Source organism: Acinonyx jubatus, chromosome E1 (genome assembly GCF_027475565.1).
Source record: "Acinonyx jubatus isolate Ajub_Pintada_27869175 chromosome E1, VMU_Ajub_asm_v1.0, whole genome shotgun sequence".
Classification (NCBI taxonomy): Eukaryota; Metazoa; Chordata; class Mammalia; order Carnivora; family Felidae; genus Acinonyx; species Acinonyx jubatus.
Genome location: NC_069397.1, coordinates 14,234,792 through 14,258,560, shown reverse-complemented (window position 1 = coordinate 14,258,560; position 23,769 = coordinate 14,234,792). Strand labels below are relative to the sequence as shown.

General features: G+C 43.2%; 1 protein-coding gene across 6 annotated transcripts in view; it reads right to left on the bottom strand.

Moving 5' to 3' along the window:
• The window catches only part of SMG6 (SMG6 nonsense mediated mRNA decay factor), a 226,965-nt gene that overhangs the window by 119,883 nt on the left and 83,313 nt on the right, over positions 1-23,769 (bottom strand). For 5 of the 6 annotated variants that reach the window (XM_053212575.1, XM_027034657.2, XM_015081364.3 and 2 more), the window contains 2 exons: positions 5,311-5,427; positions 3,542-3,710 (listed from right to left, as the gene is read on the bottom strand). In XM_053212575.1, coding sequence (XP_053068550.1) covers positions 3,542-3,710; positions 5,311-5,427 — 286 coding nt within the window. Of the gene's footprint in view, positions 1-3,541; positions 3,711-5,310; positions 5,428-8,509; positions 8,529-23,769 lie in introns of those variants that run through there. The other variant, XM_053212577.1, reaches the window with a different exon arrangement.

Here is a 23,769-nt window from a genome sequence, read left to right as displayed (position 1 = left end):
ATGAGGTGGGACTACCCTCAGTGGTGGGCAGGCCAGGTTTGCGCTGTCCAACAGAGGCCCCAGCCCTCAAACCACCATGCCTTGTGGCCAGGCCCCAGGACAGCAAGAGCTCCTCCTTTATGCTTAAACTTGCATTCCAGAGACAACCAGCTGCTAATCCTGGTTGCAGAGACAGTGCAGAAGGGGACTCCATTCTCTACCACACTGGCTGCTCCAGCCTAGACTGGATTCATCAGTGGTGCCCACTGCTCCAGGAACTTGTTTACTAGGCAATCAGATTCAATATTTATTATTTGGTCAAATCTGCTCTCCCTGTGAAGAACGGTCTGAAAAGAAAAAGCAAATTTGTTCAAGTGTCCCAACCCCCTCTGCCTCTCTGTGGCCTTAGAGGTGAGGCCTAGCTGGGGACGGCTGTAGCTTGGACCACGTGCCCAGCTGCAGATTGAGCCCTTGCCCAAAGATGGGCAGCAGCTTGCATATGCCGGCAACGGGCCATTTGCTACAGCATCCAAAGAGAAAACAGACTCGGCACCTCAAGCAAATGAGGCCCAGCACTTCCTGCGTGAGCTTTCTATTTCCTCAGCCAAACAAAAGCCAAAGGGAGTGACAGAGGGAGGAGGGATAAAGGGAGATGGGTCACAGAAGAGCGTTAACAGGACTGATGGCTGGGATATGGATAAACAGGGGCTGGGTGGACCATATCTAAGGGACCTGTGGTTGTGAGGTGAGGTGACCCAGAGAAGGCCCAAGCTCCAGGGACAGATGGTCTGCCTCCCCACCCCCCGAGAGGAAGGGAGGAGCACTCTGTGACCCCTGTGCATGCTCAGAAGCAGTGGCTTCAGATACTTGGAGAGCTGAGCCCTTCCTTGTCAGTTTCTTTCCAAAACTGCAAATTGCCTACTCGGCATTATAGATTAACAGCCTGAAAAGTCTGAGGCTGTACATGTTAACTCTTTAGGGAACACTGCTGGGAAACAGCTACCCCTGGTCAGCAGATCAGTCCATTCCTTTGCGTGGCCCCAGCTGCCCCACTCAGGTCTCAACCCTGGCTCAGAAGGCGTCAGCCTGGGATACATGTTGGGAACCTAGGAAGGTTCACAGGAGAATGCAGAGAACTGTCTGATGTTGTGAGCATCACTCACACAGTTACAGAGCTAGAGCTGGAAGGGAACTGGGGAGAGAGGGCCTGACAGTCCAGGGGTGCTTCCTGATGTGAGGAACAGGGAAGAAATTTGAGGAAGAAAAGGGGGGAAAGAGGCAGACAGTCCACACAGAAAGGTCAATAACTACTGGCCAGAAACCTCTGCTGCAGCCTTCCCTCTGTGGATCACCCATGAGTCTAGAGGGACTCATGTGGGCAGCACCCAGCCCAGAGAAGTGCCCCCTCTCCATTCCCAGAAGTGCCATCGGCAGCAGCCTAGGTCTCCATACTCTACCCTCCAGTGTGTGACCTTCCCAGAGAAGAGCAGTGGAGAAGAATGGTGGTGTGTTGGCTAAGGACGCTCGCACCCAAACACACACCCTCCCCCAGCGCAGCGCCCAGAGCTCTGAGTATGCCGCACCTGCCAGAGACCACAAGACAGCACGGGGCAGGGGGGCGAGAGAAAGAGAGAGGAAAAGAGAAACAGAGAGGCAGAGGCAGAGGCAGAGACAGGAAGAGAGAGAGAGAGAAAGGTGGAGAGAGAGAGAGATGGACAATCAACAGAGCTGACCAGAAACAGGCATCAATATGCACACGCGTTAAAAAACTACTGTGCAAACGTGAGCACACGCAGTGACGCTAACACAAGAAAAGAACGGGACGCATGGGAACATAGATATACACCAAGAGCCAGCAAACTTTCTGTAAACAGCTAGAGTAAACATTTTAGGCTTTGCAGACTATAACGCCTCTGCTGTGACTCCTCAGCTCAACTGCTGCAGTGTGAAAGCACCCATAGACAAAGTGTAAACAAACAAGCATGGCTGTGTTCCAGTACAACTTCATGGACACGGAGATTTGACTTTTCTAACAATTTTCACAAGTCATGAAATAGTAGTCTTTTGATTTTTTTTTCAGCCATTTAAAAGTGTAAACCGTTCTTAGCTCATGGGCCATAGTTTGCTGACCCCTGATACAGACACACACAAACCCCAGAGGCAGATAAACAGAGGCAAGCAGGAAGGAACAAGCCAAGACAAGCAGAGACGGGCAGGCAATAGGTGAAGCGGGTAGGGAGACACAGGCGAGGCAGGCAGAGGCAGGTAGATACAGGCAGACCCTCATACACAGAGATTTGCTTTCTGACAGACAGATGCAGACCTACGCGCAGAGGCACAGTCACGGACAAGCAGAGACGCAGACACACGCAGTCTTGAACACAGATATTCAGGAACACATACAGACACTCCCACAGGACACAGTCACACACACAGACACATGGACAGGACTACAGCACACATGCACTGACACGGACCTACAATCAGAGAGAGACACAGAGAGACATGGAGATGGACAGAGACACACACTGAAAGAGCCCCTTCGTGGAGGCGCACGAGCCCTGCAAAGAGACCACCCCCCCACCCCCAAGAACAGAGAGACACAGACACAGATACGGACACAACGCAGAGAAACATATGGACACGTATACATGGACAGACATGGACGGGTACACCAAAGACCCTTAGACAGACCCCTAGACAGACAAAGGCCCTCACACTCAGACACACACAGACAACCAGAGCCAAAGAGGCACATATAGAGATAGAACCCACACACAGATACGGACGTAAGAAACAGCCATGCATGGCTACATAACTATGTAAATATAATATAGCACTGAATTGTATACTTAAAAATGGTTAAGATGAAAAATTTTGTTACATATGCTTTACCACAGCTTTTAAAAAGAAGGAAAAAAGTCACACAGACACATCCAGGCAGACACACACACTCGCCGGACCGACACACCTCACAGCGACAAATGCTTTGACAGACAGCACACTGACACCCAGAAACAAGGAGATGGGAAGTGACGTGAACAAAAGAGAGAAGTGTGTGCAGTCACCCTCCTCATACATCACAACGTGTGAGAGGAAGGCCCGAGCAGCAGCATGCGTAAGACAGCACAAGCAGCAGCAGGACGAGAGCACGACGGATGCGTGGAGACAAACTAGAAGAGAGAGGAAGAGATAAGGCCTCTCCTCACGCCACCGACACACGGCCAGACTCGAGAGGCCGCTACAGAGACGGTGGGCATGAACAACATGAAGTGAGAGCAAGAGAGCAAGGGCAAAGACAGAGAACAAAACAGCAACTTCGGAGTGAGAGAGGAGGGCAGACTGAGGAGGAGGAACGGGCCCGAGAACAAGGGAAAACAGCCTAAAACATCAGGGGACAAGGAAGGTGTTCAAGGAAGGGGAAAAGTAAAGTTCAGATGAGGAGGGACGAGACGAACAAACAGGTGGCGGGTGGGAGGACACACGGAGGACCAGGAGGGGAGCCGTGGGAGCACAGGCGGGCCGAGGTCAGCAGTGCCGAAAAATGAGCGGGCCGACTCACTGTGAGGGCAGGTCCAGGGACGTGGGCGGAGGGTTCCAGGTGTCTGGGTAGCCGAGCATCCAGTCTGACCAGACTTTCACACTGGGGAGCAGTTCCTTCAGGTCCGGGACGAAGGAAGACACCTTGATGTCATCTTGGTCATCCTCGTCCTCAGGAGAGGACAGCTGAGCTGCAGAGGCAAAGGGTGAGAACTGGGCCTAGGTCTGCTGTGGCCCACGAGTGAGGCCTGGGGCGCTGGGACGGCAGCAAGCTCTTAGGGAAGGGAGACCAAGTCCACAGGAAAGCTGGGCCCAGAAGCGGAGGACAAGTGCCAGCACCTAAGAGGATTCTGAAAAGCAGGACAAAGAGAGAACCAGTGCACTGGGTCTGCCCCTGCAGACAGCTGTTTCTGCTCCACCTGTGGCCTGGCTGAAGTCGCCACTCTGGCCTCTAGTCCCCCCCCCTTTTAGCTTTCCTTCAGCACAGCTCTGACATGGCACCAGGGATCCTGCCAAAACGGCATAACCTGAACTTGACCATGAGGAAATATCAGACAAACCCGAACTGTGGGACATTCGACAAAGTGGCCTGCACACTTCAAAAATGTCAAGGTCATGAAAAACAAAGGAAGACTGAGAAAGCATTAAAGAAACCATTCAATTCCAGATTGAAGGAAACTAAAACGGACACGACATCTAAATTGCAATGTGTGATCCTGGAGTGGGTCCTATACCAGAAAATGACTTTTTTTTTTTTTTTTTAGGACACTGATACAAACTCAATACGGTCTGTAGATTCAACAACAGTACTATATCATTGTTGGCTTCCTGATTTTGATAACTGCACTGTCATGTAAGGGAATGTCCTTGTTATTTGGAAATATTTAGTCAAGTATTTGGGGGTAAAGGGCTAACATGTCTACAACTTACAATCAAATGGTTCAGGACAAAAATAATAATAAGCATAAATATTTGCATGTGTATAGAAAGAGAGAGAACTTAAAAAGCAACTATGGTAAAATGTAAACAAACGGGGAATCTGTGTGAAGCGTATGTAAGAATTCTTTGTATTATCCTTGCAACTTTTCTATATATTTGAGATTGTTTCAAAATAAAAAGATACCCCAACCCTCCCTCCAAAAAAAAAGCAGCTCCAGGGTCTGGAGGCACCCACAAAGTTGAAGTGGCAGAGGGACAACAGCATGGCCTCAATACACACCAATACTGATCCAGGAGCTGAGAGAAAGGGGCAACCTTCAGCCCTACCTTATACGGCTCAGCAATCAGGCTTAGATTTCTAAGGGCAGCCTTAATGGATATGGGGACACTGCTCAATGCAAGGGCTAAAAATAGCCCCTGCTCTGGTTCAGTGAGTCTCACAAGGTGGCTGGTCCACAGTGGTTATAGCAATCACCAGTACCAGACAAAGAGGGACATAGAGATAGAGGGGGGAAACGAAAACATCAATTATGAACAAAAAAGGAAACGCTCTTTGCTGGTTTTCTAAAGCTTGCAGGAACCCGCAGCAGCTTTTAGGTACAGTGAAAATCTTAACTACTAGAGAAAGGGGGGAGGGGATAGTTCCCCCAAGGACAGAGGGCCACAGAGGTACACAGAATGCAAAAGGAGGCAGGACTAGTTAGGTGGGCAGAAGGAAGGGGATTACTGGGAGGAGGAAGAATGTCAAGTAGAGGGAGGAGACGCTGGAAGGCAGTGTAGCATCCTGAACTTGTCTGGACAGGGCCCAGGCAGGGGAAAGGCCATCAGTCAGGGGGCCCCTCATCTCCTTACCTTTGGCAGACTCCTTAAGTAAGCAGGTGCAGCGCCGCACCAGGAGAGAAAACATGGCCAGGCCCAGCGCTGCCGCTTGCTCCTGGATCACAGAGCGACACTCCTCCGAGAAGCAGTCTGAGGAGAGGCAAATGACACTCCATCAGTGCCCTGGGGGCCAAGGGCTACTCTTCCCTACCTCACTAGGTGCACATACTCGGTCACGTCACTCGGCTCCCTTTCCTCATCTGGGACTGGGGCCAGCAATATTTCCTCCCTCGAAGGATAGCTATAAGGTTAAATAAAATCATTACTGCGATGGCTGGTGTATGGGTAAGCGCTTGATAACCTTATTATAGGGACCCCCTGTGCAAATTCTGCATCACTTCCCCAAGACCAGGGGCCCCAGGGTGGACAGTCTGAGCCAGAGCTGCAGGTCACTGTACTTAGTAGCCTACTAATAATGTGAAGCTATAGTAACAAGAAGTCATATTTAATTAACTCAGTCTCTCTAATGTATAGATAGCAGGAGTACAAACATCAATTAAGAGAAGAAAAATACAAATTTAAATTATCTTCTTGAATCACCAACTTTGGTTCCATCCTTACCTCCTGTTAATCCTCCACTTACAAATAACCTATTTTCACTGAATGAGTTCATTTTACATAGGAAAATGGGCATATAATAAGCACTCAGCCAGAAGTACTTTCTTTTTTCTTTCACAAATTCTTTCCCCTAGGGCTAAACAATAAATCTGGCTCCCGATACCAGCACCTTCTGCCCCTCACTTTCTCAGCCTGGTTAACTTCCTTCTAGCTGCAGGTCTCAGTGAAAGGAGCCACCTTCATGGTGGCTAGAGCCATTCTTTGGCAGAGGCGACAGACACACTCTCAAACCGTTGTCTGTACCTCTTGCTTGTCAGTGGACTGCCCTGATAGCCACTTCACCCAGACCTGAAAGGAATCGGAGACAAACAGAAGGCAAAAGTCCAACCTGCAGCCTCAGAGGAGGAGACACCGAATACACACACGAGATGAAATCGGGTGCCCGGTCACTTGCTCTGGCAGCAACTAATCTGTTAATTCCCTCTGTAATACATGAGAACTCTCTGAATCTCCAAGTGTTAAAAGGATAATTAGCCACATGTTTGATCTCTGTGCCTGCCTGATTTTAACCTCAGTAGCCAGAGGAAAGCCCTCTTGACTTTCTCCTCATTGACACTAGTCTTGTCAATGGGGCCTAATTGAAGTCTTTACTCTAGGAGATGCTACACAACCACAGTTATTCCAAAACCGCCCTAGCCACAGGAGCAAACATGATTGGAGTATACAAAGCCAGCCCCAAACCACTTTAGAGAACCCTGGGAGTGAGAAGGAACAGGCTGCTGCTCAGAAGATCCCAACATATGAATAGCATCAGTGTAGCAAAGTATTCATCTATTGTGGCTTTCCTGCCATCCCTCCAGATGCCCACTGGTCCCAAATGTCACCCTCTAACTTTCCAACCCAACTGCGGCAGGCAGTACGGAAGTGGTAAGAGTCCATGCGATTAGAATAGGTCACCACTCTGATTCTTCTTCTGGTAAGACCCCAAACCTCTGCTAGAGAGACCAAGATGCAAGCATCCAACAACCAAGGGGAGAGAGTGTAGAAATCAGGGAAGGGGAAGATGTGCAAGCCATCCTAAAAAAACCTTGCCAACTTCTCCCCTCCACCCCTAACCAGGGGCAGCAGCACTGTCTGTACCGCCCCAGCTGAGCCTAAGGGCTTGCCAGGCACTGCCAGCAGCCTGCCTCTAATTAGCAATGAGGCCAGCCCAGACTGGGGCAGTAAGTACAGAACAGAGGAAGCTAGAACAGGAGAAGGGGAGGCCACATCTTGGTAGCTGACAATAGTGTCCCCTTATCAACTGGGCATCTTAGGCAGAAGTTACCTGCACACAGAAGGTCCTTAAAAGGCATGAAAGGGGGTGTCTTAGCTCAAAGAGACTGGCATCTTGAGAAGCCCAAGACTACAATAAGATACTCTCATTAGCCCGGATAAGGTTAAGATGGGCAAAGGGAGATTACTTGCACCAAGCCCATTTCTATTTTTAGGACAAATGGCAATCTCAGGCTAGGCTATTTCTCGAGCGAAAGTTTGGACTAGGGCTCAAAGGGGGAGAACAAACTGCTTAAAAACAATGACATTTGTGGCCTCTGGGGAGTCCAGGTTGGCTCCCTTTTTAAGCCTCCTGCAATAAGGTCTGGAGACCACGCAGGGTAGCAACAACGGGAGCGTCTTTGCTGTGAGTGCAGAAGGGCTCAACTACCTCTCAGAGCAGCAGCTGAAAAGGTAGCTTCATGAATGCTCTGTTCTTAGCCATGGTTATGGCACCTTAAACCTTTACCTCTTCCCGCCTCTCCATAAAGGGCCTGTCAGTACTTCCTGCAGTGGTCTGGGAGTTACAAACCAGGAAGCTGTTCTGCTCTGATCAGGCAGGTGATGATATCACAGCTCTATGGGGGTCAGAATGCCTAGGTCTCAGTCAGTCTTCTGGCCACGTCACAGAGAGCACTTTTTGGAAGGCCTGTCCTCCTCCACGGCTCTATGGTACCACAAGCACACACTGAGCATCTATGGTGAGCTTTACCCTGTGCTGTGTATTGTGGAGAACACAGCCACAAATAAAACACAGTCCCTGCAACCTTAGGAACTTTCAGTTGGGTGGGGAAAAAAAAACTGCTATTTACCTAAGTAACCATGGCAATGCAGACCCAGTGCCTCCAGTGAGAAATACATTGAGTGTTATGGCATCTTCGGAGATACTCTTTGCTTTACTTAGGCTTTTGCAGGCTAGAAGCCCTAAGATGCCACTCCTTGAGAAGTACTGATTCTCATACAACTGAGTAGGGAAAACAGTAGCCAGATTCCCAGAGCCCACCAATCTGGGGCTAGAGCTAGGGAACTGGCCCGAGGCTTGACAGATACCCACACATATCCCCAGAGTTGGGCTGGGCCAGACCGACAAATGATGTGGGGTGGGGAAGGAAAGAGCATTGTTTGCCTTGGTATTTGCCTGGGTTCCTCTGGCTCAGTGTCAGGTAGCAGGAGGCTGACATGAGCTGAGGAACTCATTAACACTGTGAAACAGCCTTTCCCCTTCTTTCCAAAAGCAGGCTTGCTCAAGGGTTTAGGGGGATGGTTTTGGCTACGCAAGTCAGACAGAAATGTTTCTTACCAAGAAAGTCACCTGAGGTCTGAACTTGATTCTGCCCCTTCTTCCCACATGCTCTTGGACGGGCAGGTGACCACAGCTCCCACTATTCCTGTGCCCAAATACCTGCTCAGGCAGAAATAGTCTTCTCACTCCTGTGTAACAGGGAGACTTTCTCATTTTTCTCAGAACATATTCATGGAAAACATAAACCAACTGTCGTCAAAGTTGTCTGAAATCAGGAAATGGAGCGGCCGGGAGAAGGCTGCCATGTGGCCGGATGTTATGTATTTCTAATTAGTGCTATACATCTTTCAACAGCAAGTGTCCTTCTGCTGGGAAACACAACACACTGCCCTTGTTATTGTAACTGTCAGAGAAGTGCTTAAACAGATAATCTCCAGGAAAAGTGATAAACACGTCCCCTCTCCCACCAGTGTGTGCGCGACGGTGCTGCCAAAGCAAAGCTGTGCTTGACGGCTCCAGGATGGCAAAGCATCCTCCTGCAGGAAATGGGAATGAGGCAGGAGGAGGGGGAGAGGGGAGGGGAGTGGGGGAGAGGCAGGCCCACCTGCCGGGACCCTCCATGCCCAGCCAAGGGACAGTGGTTCAGAACCATCACTTCTGATCAACTCCTAGGTCAGGGAGAGATCTGGAGGAAACTAGTACCGGGAGGGATGAGGTTTGGCTGGTCACAGAAAAATCTGGCAGCACTGAGACCAGCAGAGTTTCCCTGATGCGCACAGCCAGCTTCCTGGCAAGACGATGAGAAGAGCGCTGACGGGGAGGCACAGGACGGATGACACAGAGCTCTGGTACCCTGAGAGCAACGGACAGATTCGGCAGGCACTGGGGTCCACTAGCCGTTTCGGGAGGGAGAACCAACTATTTGCTCGGCTGCTTCACTAATAGCTGGAGAAAAATGCAGGCAAGACCACTTATTCACGGACTCCCTCCCCACCGGCTCCTCCCAAAGACAGGAAATGAATGGTCAGTCACCTCCAAACTAACACCACCTGGAGGCGATTTGCTGGCTCTTATCTTTCAGACATAAGGCTGCTTTTCTCATGAGTCAGTCACCAGTCAGACACAGGGCTGGCACAGTTCCTGAGCAGCCCACCAAAACCTCCTAGTGTACAGGAAGTGGGCAGTGAGAGCATCTTGCGACTGCTGCTGTTTGGGCTACAGAGTTCCCTGTGGCAGTTGCTGACTGGGGGGGTGGGGTTGGAGGGGTGTGTGTGGAAGAGGCAGCCATTGTAGAGAAACCAGATAAAATCTCAGAGCAAAAGCAGAGATGTCCATGCCATCAGGGCATCACTTTATTCCCTGAGAAATAAAATAAATGAATCAGAAAAGTCAGGCACTAATACACCCAAGCAAATTATTCAAGCATAATGGCAGAACAGTTAGGCTGACTGAAGGCCGGTCATGAATGACATATCCCCAAACAGGGTAGAGCTGCGAAAAGACAGAGGAACGTGGAAGCCAGTGTTTCCTCCCTAAGAGCCCCTCCTGTCATACCCGCTACTCTTTTTGGATTTTCTAGGATTGTAAAACTCTGTAAAACTTCTTTTAGTGGGTACTTATGAGGGCAAAGGAAATCCAAACCTCTTAACAAAGTGACCTCTCCCACTGGTTCCAAAGTTATTTATTCATCCCAATGGTGGAAGATACAAAGGAAAATGGGATCCATCCGTAAGAAGATGATAATCTAACGAGGAAGACAGGAAGGATACACAGACCCAAATAACTATAATTCAAGGAAGATGGAAGTAAGATGCTTTCTTTGACCAGAGGGAGAGAAAATCACTTCCAGCTAGAATATATCAGAAAAGGTTTCATGGAAGAGAGCACTTCTGAGCAAGGCTGCAAAAAATGAACAAAGATGGAATTGGGGGATGAAGGAGAGATGGGAGTGTTGCTAAGGAGGCGTGCAGATAGGGGCATATCAGGCAGACTCCCACAAGGCAAGCAAAGCAATGCACTAGGGTGCCACACTTTGTGACAGGGACCACAAAGCAGAGGGTCTGAGATGCCACAGCAAGGAACACAGACCTGATTTGGCAGGCAGTGAGAAGAGCACTCACTCAAGGTTTCTTTCATTCTTTTTAATTTTTTTTTTAACGTTTATTTATTATTAAGGGACAGAGAGACACAGAGTGTGAGTATGGGAGGGGCAGAGAGAGAGAGACACACACAGAATCTGAGGCAAGCTCCAGGCTCTGAGCTGTCAGCATAGAGCCCGACGCAGGGCTTGAACTCACAAACTGAGAGATCATGACCTGAGCCGAAGTCGGTCACTTAACCAACTGAGCCACCCAGGCACCCCTAGCACTCACTCATGGTTTCTGAATGAAGCACGGGTGAGTGTTTCATGAAGGATAATCTAGTTAAAACATTTAGGACAGATTCGGGTAGCTGGAAAAATAGAACAGGAAGGGAGACTGGCTGGGAAGCCAACAGGGCATGAACTTGTTTGAACTGAGAGAAATTCTATGTAGTGCACTTTGTAAACTTTTTAATGCCAAGTAAACATAACATCTTTCTTATAGGAGCTAGAAGAGGGAATGGACACGAGTGCACGGATATGAGAAATGCTGCAGAAAGAAAATCAAAAGAAGGTGGAGATGATGTGTGGGAGGGAAGGGATTCACTGAACAGGCCAAGGACTCTCTCTCACTAATAATCTCGGCAGATTCCAGAGGATCCTGGGGCCTCGAAAAGGGTAACACCTACCAAAGGAGACCCAGGAAAGGGGCAGCAGTTCGGGATTGCAGAACACCTGGAGGGACTGAGGTCTGCATCAAGGAGTCCCCAAGCTCCTGCCCACCTGGCTCTCAGCCAGTTCTGTCTTTCCAGAACAAAGACACTTCAGGGGGTCAGAAATACTTGAGGAAGACCTTGCAAAAGGAGGCCTGGGAAGTCTGAACTGGCTCTCCCTGTGGAAGCCATTAGATATTCAGCACTTCATTTGTTTCCAATTCTTGTATGAGTGCAGCTCCAGGCTGTGGGGTGAGAGGCTCCTCTCTGACGTAATCAGGAAGCAGCTGCAAAATTAAGGAATCCCTCATGACATCATAAAAAGGGTCGATGGTTTACTGGGGAAAGTATAAAAATTAATTACATATTCCCACATGAATCCCTTCCCCTAAATCTGTACACACCCCCTCCCACCCCCACACTCTCTCATCAACAACATCCCAAAGCTACCTCACTGAACAGGGTACAAAAGAGCAAACAAAACCCAGGAAGACAAAGTTTTCTGATGCACCCACTGTCTGCCCCATACATTTTGAACTCACAAGTGATACCCTGTCCTGGAATTTTTATACACACAGCATGCTTCCTCAACAAAATTATAAGCCCCTTGAGGACAAGAGTTATGTCAAGACTTCACATCCTTGAAAATTAGCACCATGAAGGGTTTAAGACTGTTCACAACAGTAGGTACACTTTGCCTCTCATTTGTGAATCCTAACCATAAACTACACGATTCCACTGTAGCCTGAACAAAGTTATATTGAGACCGGTGTTTGGCGTGCGCGCAGACACACACACACACACACACACACACACACACACACACACACACACATAATCTCAAAGCTTTACAAAAGATTTGCACAGGAGGTATTATTTTCCCTCTGACAATTGAAGAAACAGAGTCAGAGAAGTTAAATGACTTGCCCAAAGTCACAAAAAGCCAGTAGTGTCAGAAGCGGCACTTAAATTGGAGTCTGTCTGCTTTTGTACTCACACTGTTTCCATACCTGGTTTTCACAACGCCTGTGATTCAAGCCACAAGTTTCAACTCTTCCTCTCCCCTTTCTACGAAATGTGAAAACCTCAGAGTACTCCATAAGTTCTGCACAAAAAGCTCTGAGATAACAACTATGTGGAATAAAATAAAATACACTATCCCACTTATAATAACACCAAAGGACACAAAATACTTAAATATAAAATATTAGATATTTTAAATATTAAATTTAACAAAATATATACAGGATCTCTTTTGCTGAAAATTACAAAAAAAATGAAAGAATCACAGAAGATCTAAATAACTGGAGAGATTTACCACGTTCATAAATTGGAAGACTCAACATTGCAGAGACGTCAAATCTCCCCACACAGATCTACAGATTTAATGCAACTACAATCAAAATCTCAGCAAAGTTTCTTATAGACAAAGACAACCTTATCCTAAAATTTATATGGAAAAGCAAAGGACTTAGGATAGCTAAAGAACAAAATGGGAGGGATCATCTTGCCAATGTAAAGTCAAAGAAGGTTAGCCTTTGCAACAAATGGCGCTAGACCAATTAGACATCCACAGGCCCAAAACTGAACCCTGACCTAAGTCCCACACCTAATACAAAAAAATAACTGAAAATGGATCAAAGACTTAGACTTAAACATAAGACCATAAAACTTGTAGAAAAAATTGAAGAAAATCTTCAGGACCTAGGACTAAGTGAAGAATTCTTGGACCTAATGCCAAAAGCACAATCTATAAAAAGAAAATTGATATACTGAACCTCATAAAAATTAAACACTTTTGTTCTGCAAAAAAACCTGTAAGAGGATGAAAAGGCTGTTTACAGACTGAGAAAATATATTCGCAAACTATGTATCATACAAAGGGCTGGTATCTAGATTATATAAAGAACTCTCAAAACTCAACAGTAAGAAAACAAACAATCTAATTAGATAATGGACAAAACACATGAGCAGACATTTCACCAAAAAAGGGGATACAGATGAAATACAAGCACATGAAAAGATATTCAATATCGTTAGCCACTAGGAAAATGAAACATAAAACTACAATGAGACATCACTAAACACCGATCAGAATGGCTAAAATAAAAAAATAGTAACACCACCAAAAAGCTGGTGAGGATGTGGAGGAATTGGGATCACACATTCCTAGCTGACTGGAATGTAAAAATGGTACAGCCATTCTGGAAAATAGTTTGGCAGTTTCTTCTGAAACTAAAAATGTACTTACGATATGATCCAGCAATTATCTTGGGCATTTATCACAGAGAAATGAAAACTTATGTTTGCACAAAAATCTGTACACAAATGTCCAGAGCAGCTTTATTCATAACAGCCTAAATCTGGAAACAGCCCAAATGTCCTTCAATGGATGAACAGTTAAACAGGCTGTGGAACATCCATAGCACAGAATACTACTCAGCCATAAAAAGAAAAGTGATGCACACAACAACTCAGATAGACCATCAGGGAATTATGTGGAGTGAAAAAAGCCAATTTCAAAAGGTTACATACGGTATGATCCTATTTATAGAATATTCTTGGAATAATGTAATTATAGAGATGGGAAAACAGGGGTTAAAATCTGGGGATGGAAGGGGACAGAAGTGTTTCTAAAGAAGTAGCCTGAGGGAGCTCTGCAGTGATGGAACAGTTCTGCACCTTGATTGTATAGCAGGTACATGAAGCTACTTGTGTGATAAAATTGCACAGAACTATACATACACACAATCACAAATGTATAGCTGGTGAATGTGTAATTGTATACATGTAGAACCGGTGAAATCTGAGTCTGTGGATTGTACCAATGTCAATTTCATGGCATTAACATTGCACTACAGTTCTACAAGATGCTAACATTAGGGAAGGAGGGATGAAGGGTGCACAGGACCTCTCTGCACATTTTTTTTTTTTTTTTTTACAATTTCCTGTAAGTCTATACTTCTTTCAAACTATGCACTGTAAAACAAGTAAACAAAACCCCAAGATCTAACCTAGGATTCCAGAAACATTTCTCTTTTACAGAGAACAGGGCTGCTTAGCCATTTTGGGGACATTTTCCCAATTAGCTGATTACTCTGTGCAGATGCTACAGTCCCTCGTTCTCATCTTGTGCTGCCTGGCCTGAGCTACTGGAGGCTACTGTGGCTTCTTATCTGGACTGAGCAAGAAATTGCCAGGGGCAACCAAAAAGAAAATAAGAAGAAAGAAGGGAAAGTTCACTGAAGACAGAACTTCTGTCTAAGGAATAAGGAGTAAAGCAAGAGAACTTCATTTTCAAGGCTATGACTCATCGGATCAGTAAAATCCATGTCAAGCAGCACAAAGTGAAGGTGATGAGAAAGCGAAGAAAGATGACAAGAAGAACAAATTGCAGAAGCTAAATGAGCTGTTTAAACATGTTCTTGCTGCTCAAAAAATAAGGAAAGGTATAAATCTCAATCAGTGGTATGTGCAATCTTCAAAGAAGGACAGTAGGAGGGAAAAGTTACTTAAAACGTGTTGCTTGGCACTGTTTTCTTCATAAATGAAGCTGCTTGTGCATTTTCAGTGTGCGATGCTCTGGACCATCAAACAGACGGAAGTTTACTTTTAATTGGCAGTTATCAGCTTCAATACCATGATAAACTGTCTTTGTGAATCAATCTATAGACCAAACCTTAAAAAAAAACTTCATCAAAACACACACACACACTTGTCTTCAAAAGACAAAAACGAAGACAGAAGCCACAGAGAGAATTTTCTCACTGGGAGAAAATATTTGCAAAACACATACCTGACAAAAGGACTCATATCTAGAAAATATAAAGGACTCTTTCAACTTAATAGTAAACAAAAAAAAGGAACAAAGAAGATCTATGGATGGCAAATAAGTGCATGCTCAACATCTTCTTATGATAAAATGCTCAAAGTTATTATCTTTATGGAAATCAAAACCACAAATACTCTATACCCACCAGGATGCTGCAACAAAAAGAAAATAAACAAGTGTTGGTGAGGCCATGGAGAAACTGGAACTCTCATGCACTGCTTTGGGAATATAAAATGATTATAACCGCTTTGGCAAACAGCTGGGGAGTTTCTTAAAAAGTTAAAACAGGGGCGTCTGGGGGCACCCTGGCTCAGTTGGTTAAATCTCTGACTTCAGCTCAGGTCATGATCTCACAGTCTGTGGGTTAGAGCCCCGTGTTGGGCTCTGTGCTGACAGCTCATAGCCTGGAGCCTGCTTTGGAATCTGTCTTCCTCTCTCACTGTCCACCCCACCCATTGCACTCTGTCTCTCAAAAATAAACAAACATTAAAAAAAAAAAATTTTTTTAGGGCCGCCTGGGTGGCTCAGTTGGTTAGGTGACCGACTTCGGCTCAGGTCATGATCTTACAGTTCGTGAGTAGCCTGGAGCCTACTTCAGATTCTGTGTCTCCCCTCTCTCTATCCCTCCCCTGCTCATGCTCTGTGTCTCTCAGTAATAAATAAATGTTAAAAAAAATTAAAAAAAAAATTTTTAAACAGGGGCGCCTGGATGGCTCAGTCGGTTAAGCGTCCAACTCTTGATTTTCGCTCAGGTTATGATCTCGTAGTCCACAGTGGAGCCTGCTTGGGATTCTCTCTCTCAACTTCTCTCTTTCTTTCACTCTCAAAAAAAAAAAAAGCATTTTTAAAGGTTTCGTACTCATGTACAAAATGACCTAGCTATACCACTCCTAGGAATTTATTTAAGGTAATGAAAGCATATGTCCACACAAAGATTTACACTCAAATGTCCACAGCAGTTTTATTCACAACAGCTAAAAACTGGAAAAAACAAACTGTGGTATATCCATACAATGGGAGACTACTAGCGACAAAAAGGAACAAACTACTGAATCGTTCAGCAACATGGATAAATGTCAAAATGATCAATGTGGAGTAAAAAAAGACCAGCCAAAAGACAGAGAGACAGAGAAAGAGAAAATACTGTCAAATTCTAGAAAATGCAAACTAATCTACAGTGACAGAAAGCAGATCAGTGGTTGCCTGGGGACTGGGAGGAAAGGTTAGAGAAGAATGGATTAGAAAAGGGGCACAAGGAAACTTCTGTGAGTGAAGGATATGTTCCCCATCTTGATTATGGTGATGGTTTCACAAATGCATACATATGTCAAAATCCATCAAATTGTACACTCTACTATATGTATAGTCTAAAATACATCAATTGGGTCTCAATAAAACTGTTAAAAAGACATTTTTAAAAAAAACAGGGGAATCACATTAAAAGGCCATTAGTCTGACTCATGATTTTAAGACTAGGAATTCATAACTTAGAGGCTGATTTGATAAAGCTGGACATCTACTGAGTGCCTAATACATAATTTGACACTCAGAAAAACCTTGCAAACTAGCACCAATATTCACAGATTACAGACAAGGAAACTAAGCCTCAGAGAGGATAAGTTAATTTTCTTCATCAAGGTCAAACAGCTGGTAAATGGCTGAGAAGAGAGTTCAGATCTTTGATCTGGATGATTCCAAAGCTCTTTCTTTATGCCATTACAATACAACTGCTACCTTCTGAAGGTGAGAAAATGATCTCCAGAAGTGCTGGGCCTTCTCCAGAAGACAGCTTGGCTTATCCTCCTCCTTTATATGGAGCTCTAGGGCCAGGAAATGTCCTGGGGGCTCTATCAAAACATCTTGGCAAGACAGACAGCAAACCATTTCTACTCTCTACAAGGAAAAATGAAAACAACTCCTAAATGAGTGCTTAGCTTTTTCCAGATTATACCCATGGATGGATGGATGGAAGGATGGGAAGGAAGGGCAGGGAAGGAGGGGGGGGCGGGTAGAGGGAGAGAGAGAGAGAAGAAGGGAGGGTGAATGGGCAACCAGTGAAAACACACTCTGGCCATTTCCAATTTAGCTATGTCTCTGGATTGATATTTTTGTCACTCAGAATTTCCTGCCTGATTCCAGGGTTATTCAAATACATGTTCCCTCCTGGGCAAGAAGACTGCTGCAAGCAGAATGGCATGCTGGCACCAGCCAAGTCCCTCAGGGATGGGGCCCAGCATAAGTGGGCCTGCCATTCCAACATCTCATCTGGAAGAATTACAAGTAAGTCTTGAGGGGCAGAGTTTCTGTTTCTACACTGCTTACTAGAGGTTTTGCAAGCCTTGCTTCTCACACAATATTTGGGGAGAGCAAAGGAGGAGTAAAAAAAAAAAAAGAGTAGCAGCTTCTTAATTACATCAGCCAGGTAAGTGTCCCTATGGAATCTTACCAGGAGAACTACGGTGACTTGTGTCAGAAATTATTTAGGGTTGTGGAGGAGAAGAGAAGTGAAGGAGGCTTGCTCAAAGCCATACCCATTAGCCAACCTAGAAGGAAACTTTTGCTGCAACAGTGAGAAGGCATTAACACAGCTACATCCCTCTGACAGAGTATGCAGGTCTGGCAGCTGATTTAGACAAACAGCTTGAACCCTGTCTCTGTTGGTATGAAGCTTCAGGAGCACTGTGAGACTAAAGTTAATGAGAGATAATGTCTGCAGACAACCTGATCCAGAGAAAGCTCCTCTGATATGGCAGGCAGAGGGCAGAGAGAAGTGCTCAGCTTCTCTTTTAACAGATTAACTCAATTTCTTTTCATTTTATGCCTTCCTAAAGCGTTTTTTTAAAGGACACTCTGCTTTTTTTTTTTTTTAAGTTTATTTATTTATCTTGAGAGAGAGAGAGCATGCACATGCAAGCAGGGGAAGGGCAGAGAAAGAGGGGGACAGAGGATATGAAGCGAGCTCTGTGCTGGCCAGCAGAGAGCCTGACTTGGGGCTCGAACTCATGAACCGTGAGATCATGACCTGAGCCGAAGTCAGATGCTTAACCGACTGAGCCACCCTGGCAACCCCCTGAAGCATTTTTAAAATAGTATGACAGTTTGCAAACAATGCTAAAATAAGAAAATTCTGAGATAGGGAGGGCACAGAGGTACCCAGGACAGGAAGGATATCTTGGACTCCTGAGAAGCTTCCAGAATGCAAAGATTAGAGCCATCAAACAAATCTTGAAGAGTCAGTACTAAAAAAGAGGCCAGTGATAAGACATAATTCTTGTGTGGATTCCTTGTGAATATCCAAATCAGCACATTCACATCCTGCTCTGCTCCAGCAACTCACTCTTTTAAAAAAGTTCCTCGGGGCGCCTGGGTGGCACAGTCGGTTAAGCGTCCGACTTCAGCCAGGTCACGATCTCACGGTCCGTGAGTTCGAGCCCCGCGTCGGGCTCTGGGCTGATGGCTCAGAGCCTGGAGCCTGCTTCGGATTCTGTGTCTCCCTCTCTCTCTGCCCCTCCCCAATTCATGCTCTGTCTCTCTCTGTCCCAAAAATAAATAAACGTTGAAAAAAAAAATTAAAAAAAAAAAAAAAAAGTTCCTCAAAGCTTTATAATCCAAGATCAATGCCCAAACTAGATCGAGTAAGCAATGACTTCATCCAGCCCCATCCACTGTGGATCATGTAGTTTTAAAGTAGAAAGGAGATCAGCAGGATAACAGCTAAATAAAGCAATTATGCCAAGGAAAGGTAGGACTCAATGAAGGTGACTGGAAATCCAATGAGGCATCAGCTAGACCTCTGATGTAGAGGCTCTACAAAGGACATCTCCTTTAGTAACAGCCCTTCCAGATTTGTAATCAGTTGGCTGACTGGCTAATTTGCCAACAATACAAACTAAAACCTATAAACATTATTTTAAACTAAATTTAAATTGTTTTGTTTATAATTATTGTTTTATACCTCATTCCACAAAAGACTTGTGACAGCTTAGGGCAAATCACCTACAATTAAATAACATTAAAGTAGATGTAGAAAATTAGGACCTAGAAAAATAAAAATACTAACATGTCGATCATGTGCCACGAATGAACTTTAAATTTGCCTCTGATTTTTCTGGCAGCCAAAGCAAAAAGGGAAACACCAACAATTATACAGCTGTCATTATTGGAAAGGAATATATGTATCAGTTCTTTGGGAAAAACAAATCTTTTCTCAGCACTGAGTCCTAAAATCATTTTTTTAACTGGACTCTCTGCAAGGGATACTGTGTGAAAAAAATGAAGAATAATCTTAAAAGGTCTTTACAGCCTATGGCCTTATACTGCATACTGTTAAAAGATACCCAAGAAAAATTATCATGAAGTTATCTGTATGGGGAGACAAGATATGTAAGTATCACAATCTAAGAATGTTTTTCCAAAAACATAGATATAGGAATATTTTACATACTGATAGGTATATAGTGCTTTAAGAAAATCTTTAAAACTAAGTTGAAATAACAATTCAATTATGAGATGATGATTCTTATTTCAAAAGAATCTGTGTAGAATTTCTTGAAGCACAGAGACCCAGGATGCCCAATGCATTTGTTTGCCCAACATTAAGTCTGTGACAATCAGAGAAGCCCAAGTGCATACGCTATATGATGACTAAAGACTGAAGTATTCTAAAATCTTAAAAGAAAATCCCTACGAATGAGAAAGTGACATATGCTATAAAAGATTCTTGTTTTAAAGGACCAAGTGACATATTAAAATATATGTGCTATTAAAAATAAATGTACATATAATAAAAATATAAACAATTTAATTTATAATATAAATATATATAATTATATATATACAAACAGATATAAAAGGGAAATTGTCAAATCTGTAAAATTAGATTTATGTACATTTTGGGGTATTTTCAAAACAGAAAGTTCAACAGCATGCTATGAAGCAAAGAGATTTAAAAGCTAAACTTAATATTTGAACATTGGTACAGAGAACAAAGCTATATAATTTTGGGATTAGCACTCCCTACCAAATAGACAGTTTTTAAACACCAATTCATTCATTTTCTTGGTGAGATTTCCCACACTTGGAGGACAGAATTGACCTGCTTCTGCCTAGTTCAAAAGACCTAACATGTATTACACGGCATTGTCTTATTTCTTAAGAAGGACTTACTAAAAGGCTGTTTCGAAGGGACACATGCATCCCAATGTTTACAGCAGCACTATCAACAATAGCCGAAGTATGGAAAGAGTCCAAATGTCCATCAATGGATGAATGGATAAAGAAGATGTGGTACATATATACATTGGAGTATTACTCAGCAATTAAAAAGAATGAAATCTTGTCATTTGCAACTATGTGGATGGAACTAGAGGGTATTATGCTAAGCAAAATTAGTCAGTCAGAGAAAGACAAATATCATATGACTTCACTCATGAGGACTTTAAGACACAGAACACATGAACATAAGGGAAGGGAAGCAAAAATAATATAAAAACAGGGAGGGGGACAAAACAGAAGAGACTCTTAAATATGGAGAACAAACAGAGGGATACTGGAGGGGTTGTGGGAGGGGGGATGGGCTAAATGGGGAAGGGACACTGTAGAGTTGTTTCTTTGAAAAGATAAAATTGGCACACTCTTCTTAGCTAAACTAATCAAAGAAAAAAGAGAAAGGATCTAAATCAATAAAATTATAAATGAAAAAGAGACATTACAATGATAACACAGAAATTCAAAGGATTGTGAGAGGCTATCCACCAACAAATTGGGCAACTTAGAAGAAATGGAAAAATTCTTAGAAACCTACAACTTACCAAGACTGAATCAGGAAGAAACAGAAAAGCTGACTAGACCAATTACTAGCAAGGAGACTGAATCGGTAATCAAAAATCTCCCAGCAAAGAAAAGCCCAGGACTACATCACTTCACTTGTGAATTTTACCAAACATTTGAAGGAGAATTAACACCAATCCTTCTTCAAACTGTTCCAAAAAACCAAAGAGGAGGGAATGCTTCCAAACTCATTTTATGAGGCCAGTATCATCCTGATAGCAAAACCAGAAGACTACTGAAAATAAAACTATAGGCCAATATCCCTAATGAATATAGATGCAAAAACTCTCAATAAAATACTAGCAAACCGAATTCAGCAGCACATTAAACGGATCATTCACCATGATCAGGTGGGATTTATCCTCAGGATGCAAGGATGGTTCAACATATGCAAATCAAGCAATGCCATACATCACATTAATAAAATGAAAGAATCATATGATTATTTCAACAGATGTAGAAAAAGCATTCAACAAAATTCAATATCCAGTCATGATAAAAATTCTTAATAATTAGGCACAGAAGGACATATCTCAACATAGTAAAGGCCATACATGACAAGTCCACAGCTAACATCATACTCAGTGCTAAAAGGATGAAAGCTCTTCCTCTAAGATCAAGAACAAGATGAGGGTGCCCACTCTCATCACTCCTATTTCATATAGTGCTGGATATCCTAGCTAGAGCAATTAGGTAAGAAAAAGAAATAAAAGGTATCAAAATTGGAAAGAAGAAGTAAAAGCGTCTCTATTTGTAGACAATGTGATTTTATATAGAGAAAATCCTAGTGACTCAATAAAAAACTGTTAGATAAAATAAATTCAGTAAAGTTAACATACAAAACCCAATAGCATTCCATATACAAACAACAAAATTTCTGAAAAACAAAAAAAATGATCCCATTTATAATAGCATGAAAAACAATAAAATACTTAGGAATAAATTTAACTAAAGAAGTGAAAGATCTCTACACTGGAAACTTAAGAAAATGATAAAAAATAAAAGAAGACACAAAAAATGGAAAAGGTATCCTGTGTTCATGTACTGGAAGAATTAATATTGTTAAAAAGTCACTACTACCAAAAGCCATCTATAGATTCAATGCAATCCTTATCAAGATTCCAATGGCATTTTTTACAGTAGGAAAAAAAAAATTTATATGGAACCACAAAAGACCCCAAATTGCCAAACAAATCCAGAGAGGAAAATGAACAAAGTAGGATTATCACACTTCCTGATTTTAAGTGTATTATAAAATTAGAGTCATCAAAACAGTGTGGTATTGGCATAAAAACAGATAAATGGGCCAATGGAACAGAATCGAGAGCCCAGAAATATACCCAAGCATATATAGTCAACTAACTTTTGACAAAGCCAAAAATACCCAATGGAAAAAAGTCTCTTCAATAATGGTGCTGAAGTAACTGAATATTCACCTGTAAAGGAATGAAACTGGACCCATATCTTACACCACTCACAAAAATTACTTCAAATGGATTAAAGCCATAAAGAAAGAAAGAAAGAAAGAAAGAAAGAGAGAAAGAAAGAAAGAAAGAAGAAATGAAACGAAACAAGAAAAGAAAATGGGTCAAAGACTTAAATGTAAGACCTGAAACTATGAAACTCCTGGAAGAAAACACAGGTACAAACATGGAGTTTGGTAATTTTTTAGATATGACACCTAAAAGTACAAGCAACAGAAGCAAAAACAAACAAGAAGGATTACATCAAATTAAAAAGCTTCTGCACAGGGGCAACTGGGTGGCTCAGTCAATTAAGTTTCCAACTTAGGCTCAGGTCATGATCTCACAATTTGTGAGTTCAAGCCCTGCATCGGGTCTGTGCTGAAAGCTCGGAGCCTGGAGCCTGCTTCAGATTCTGTGCCTCCCTCTCTCTCTACCCCTCCACCACTCATGCTCTGTCTCTCTGTGTCTCTCAAAAATGAATAAACGTTAAAGTTTTTTAAAAAAAATTTTTAAATAAAAAATAAAAAACTGCTGCACAGCAAAAGAAATCATCCACAAACTGAAAAGACAACTTAAGGAATGAAAAATAAACCATATATCTCATAATGGGTTAATATCTAAAACATATAAAAAACCCATACAAAAATAAATAAAATAAAAATTAAAAACTCATATCACCCAACAGCAAAAAAACAAATAAAACAATTAAAAAATAGGTATAGTGGGTAGGGGTTGGGCTAAATGGGTAAAGAAAATTAAGGAAGACACTTGTTGGGATGAGCACTGGATGTTACACATATGGGATGAATCACTGGAATCTAGTCCTGAAATAATTATTCTACTCTATGCTAACTAACTCGGATGTAAATTTAATATAAATTTAAAAATTAATTAATTAAATTAAAAATCTTTGTGGCATCAGAATAAAAATAAATAAATAATAAAAAAATGGGCAAATGACCTAAATAGACATTTCGCTGAAGAAGATATAAGAAAGGCCAATAGGTCCATGGAAATTGCTCTACATCACTAGTCATTACGGAAATACAAATAAAACCACAATGAGATATCACCTCACACCTGTTAGAATGGCCAATATCCAAAAGACCAGATATAACAAATGCTGATGTGGATGTGGAAGAAAGGGAACCCTTGGTGCACTGTGGAAACCAGTATGGAGGATCCTCAAAAAATTAAAAATAAACTACCATATGACCCAGCAATTCCTTTCTGGAAATATCGTATATCCAAAGGTAATGAAAACACTAACTCAAAAAGATACCTGCATCCCCATGTTCAAAACAACATTATTTACAACAGTCAAGACATAGAAACAACCTAAGAGTTCATCGATAGATGAATGAATAAAGTAGTACACACACACACACACACACACA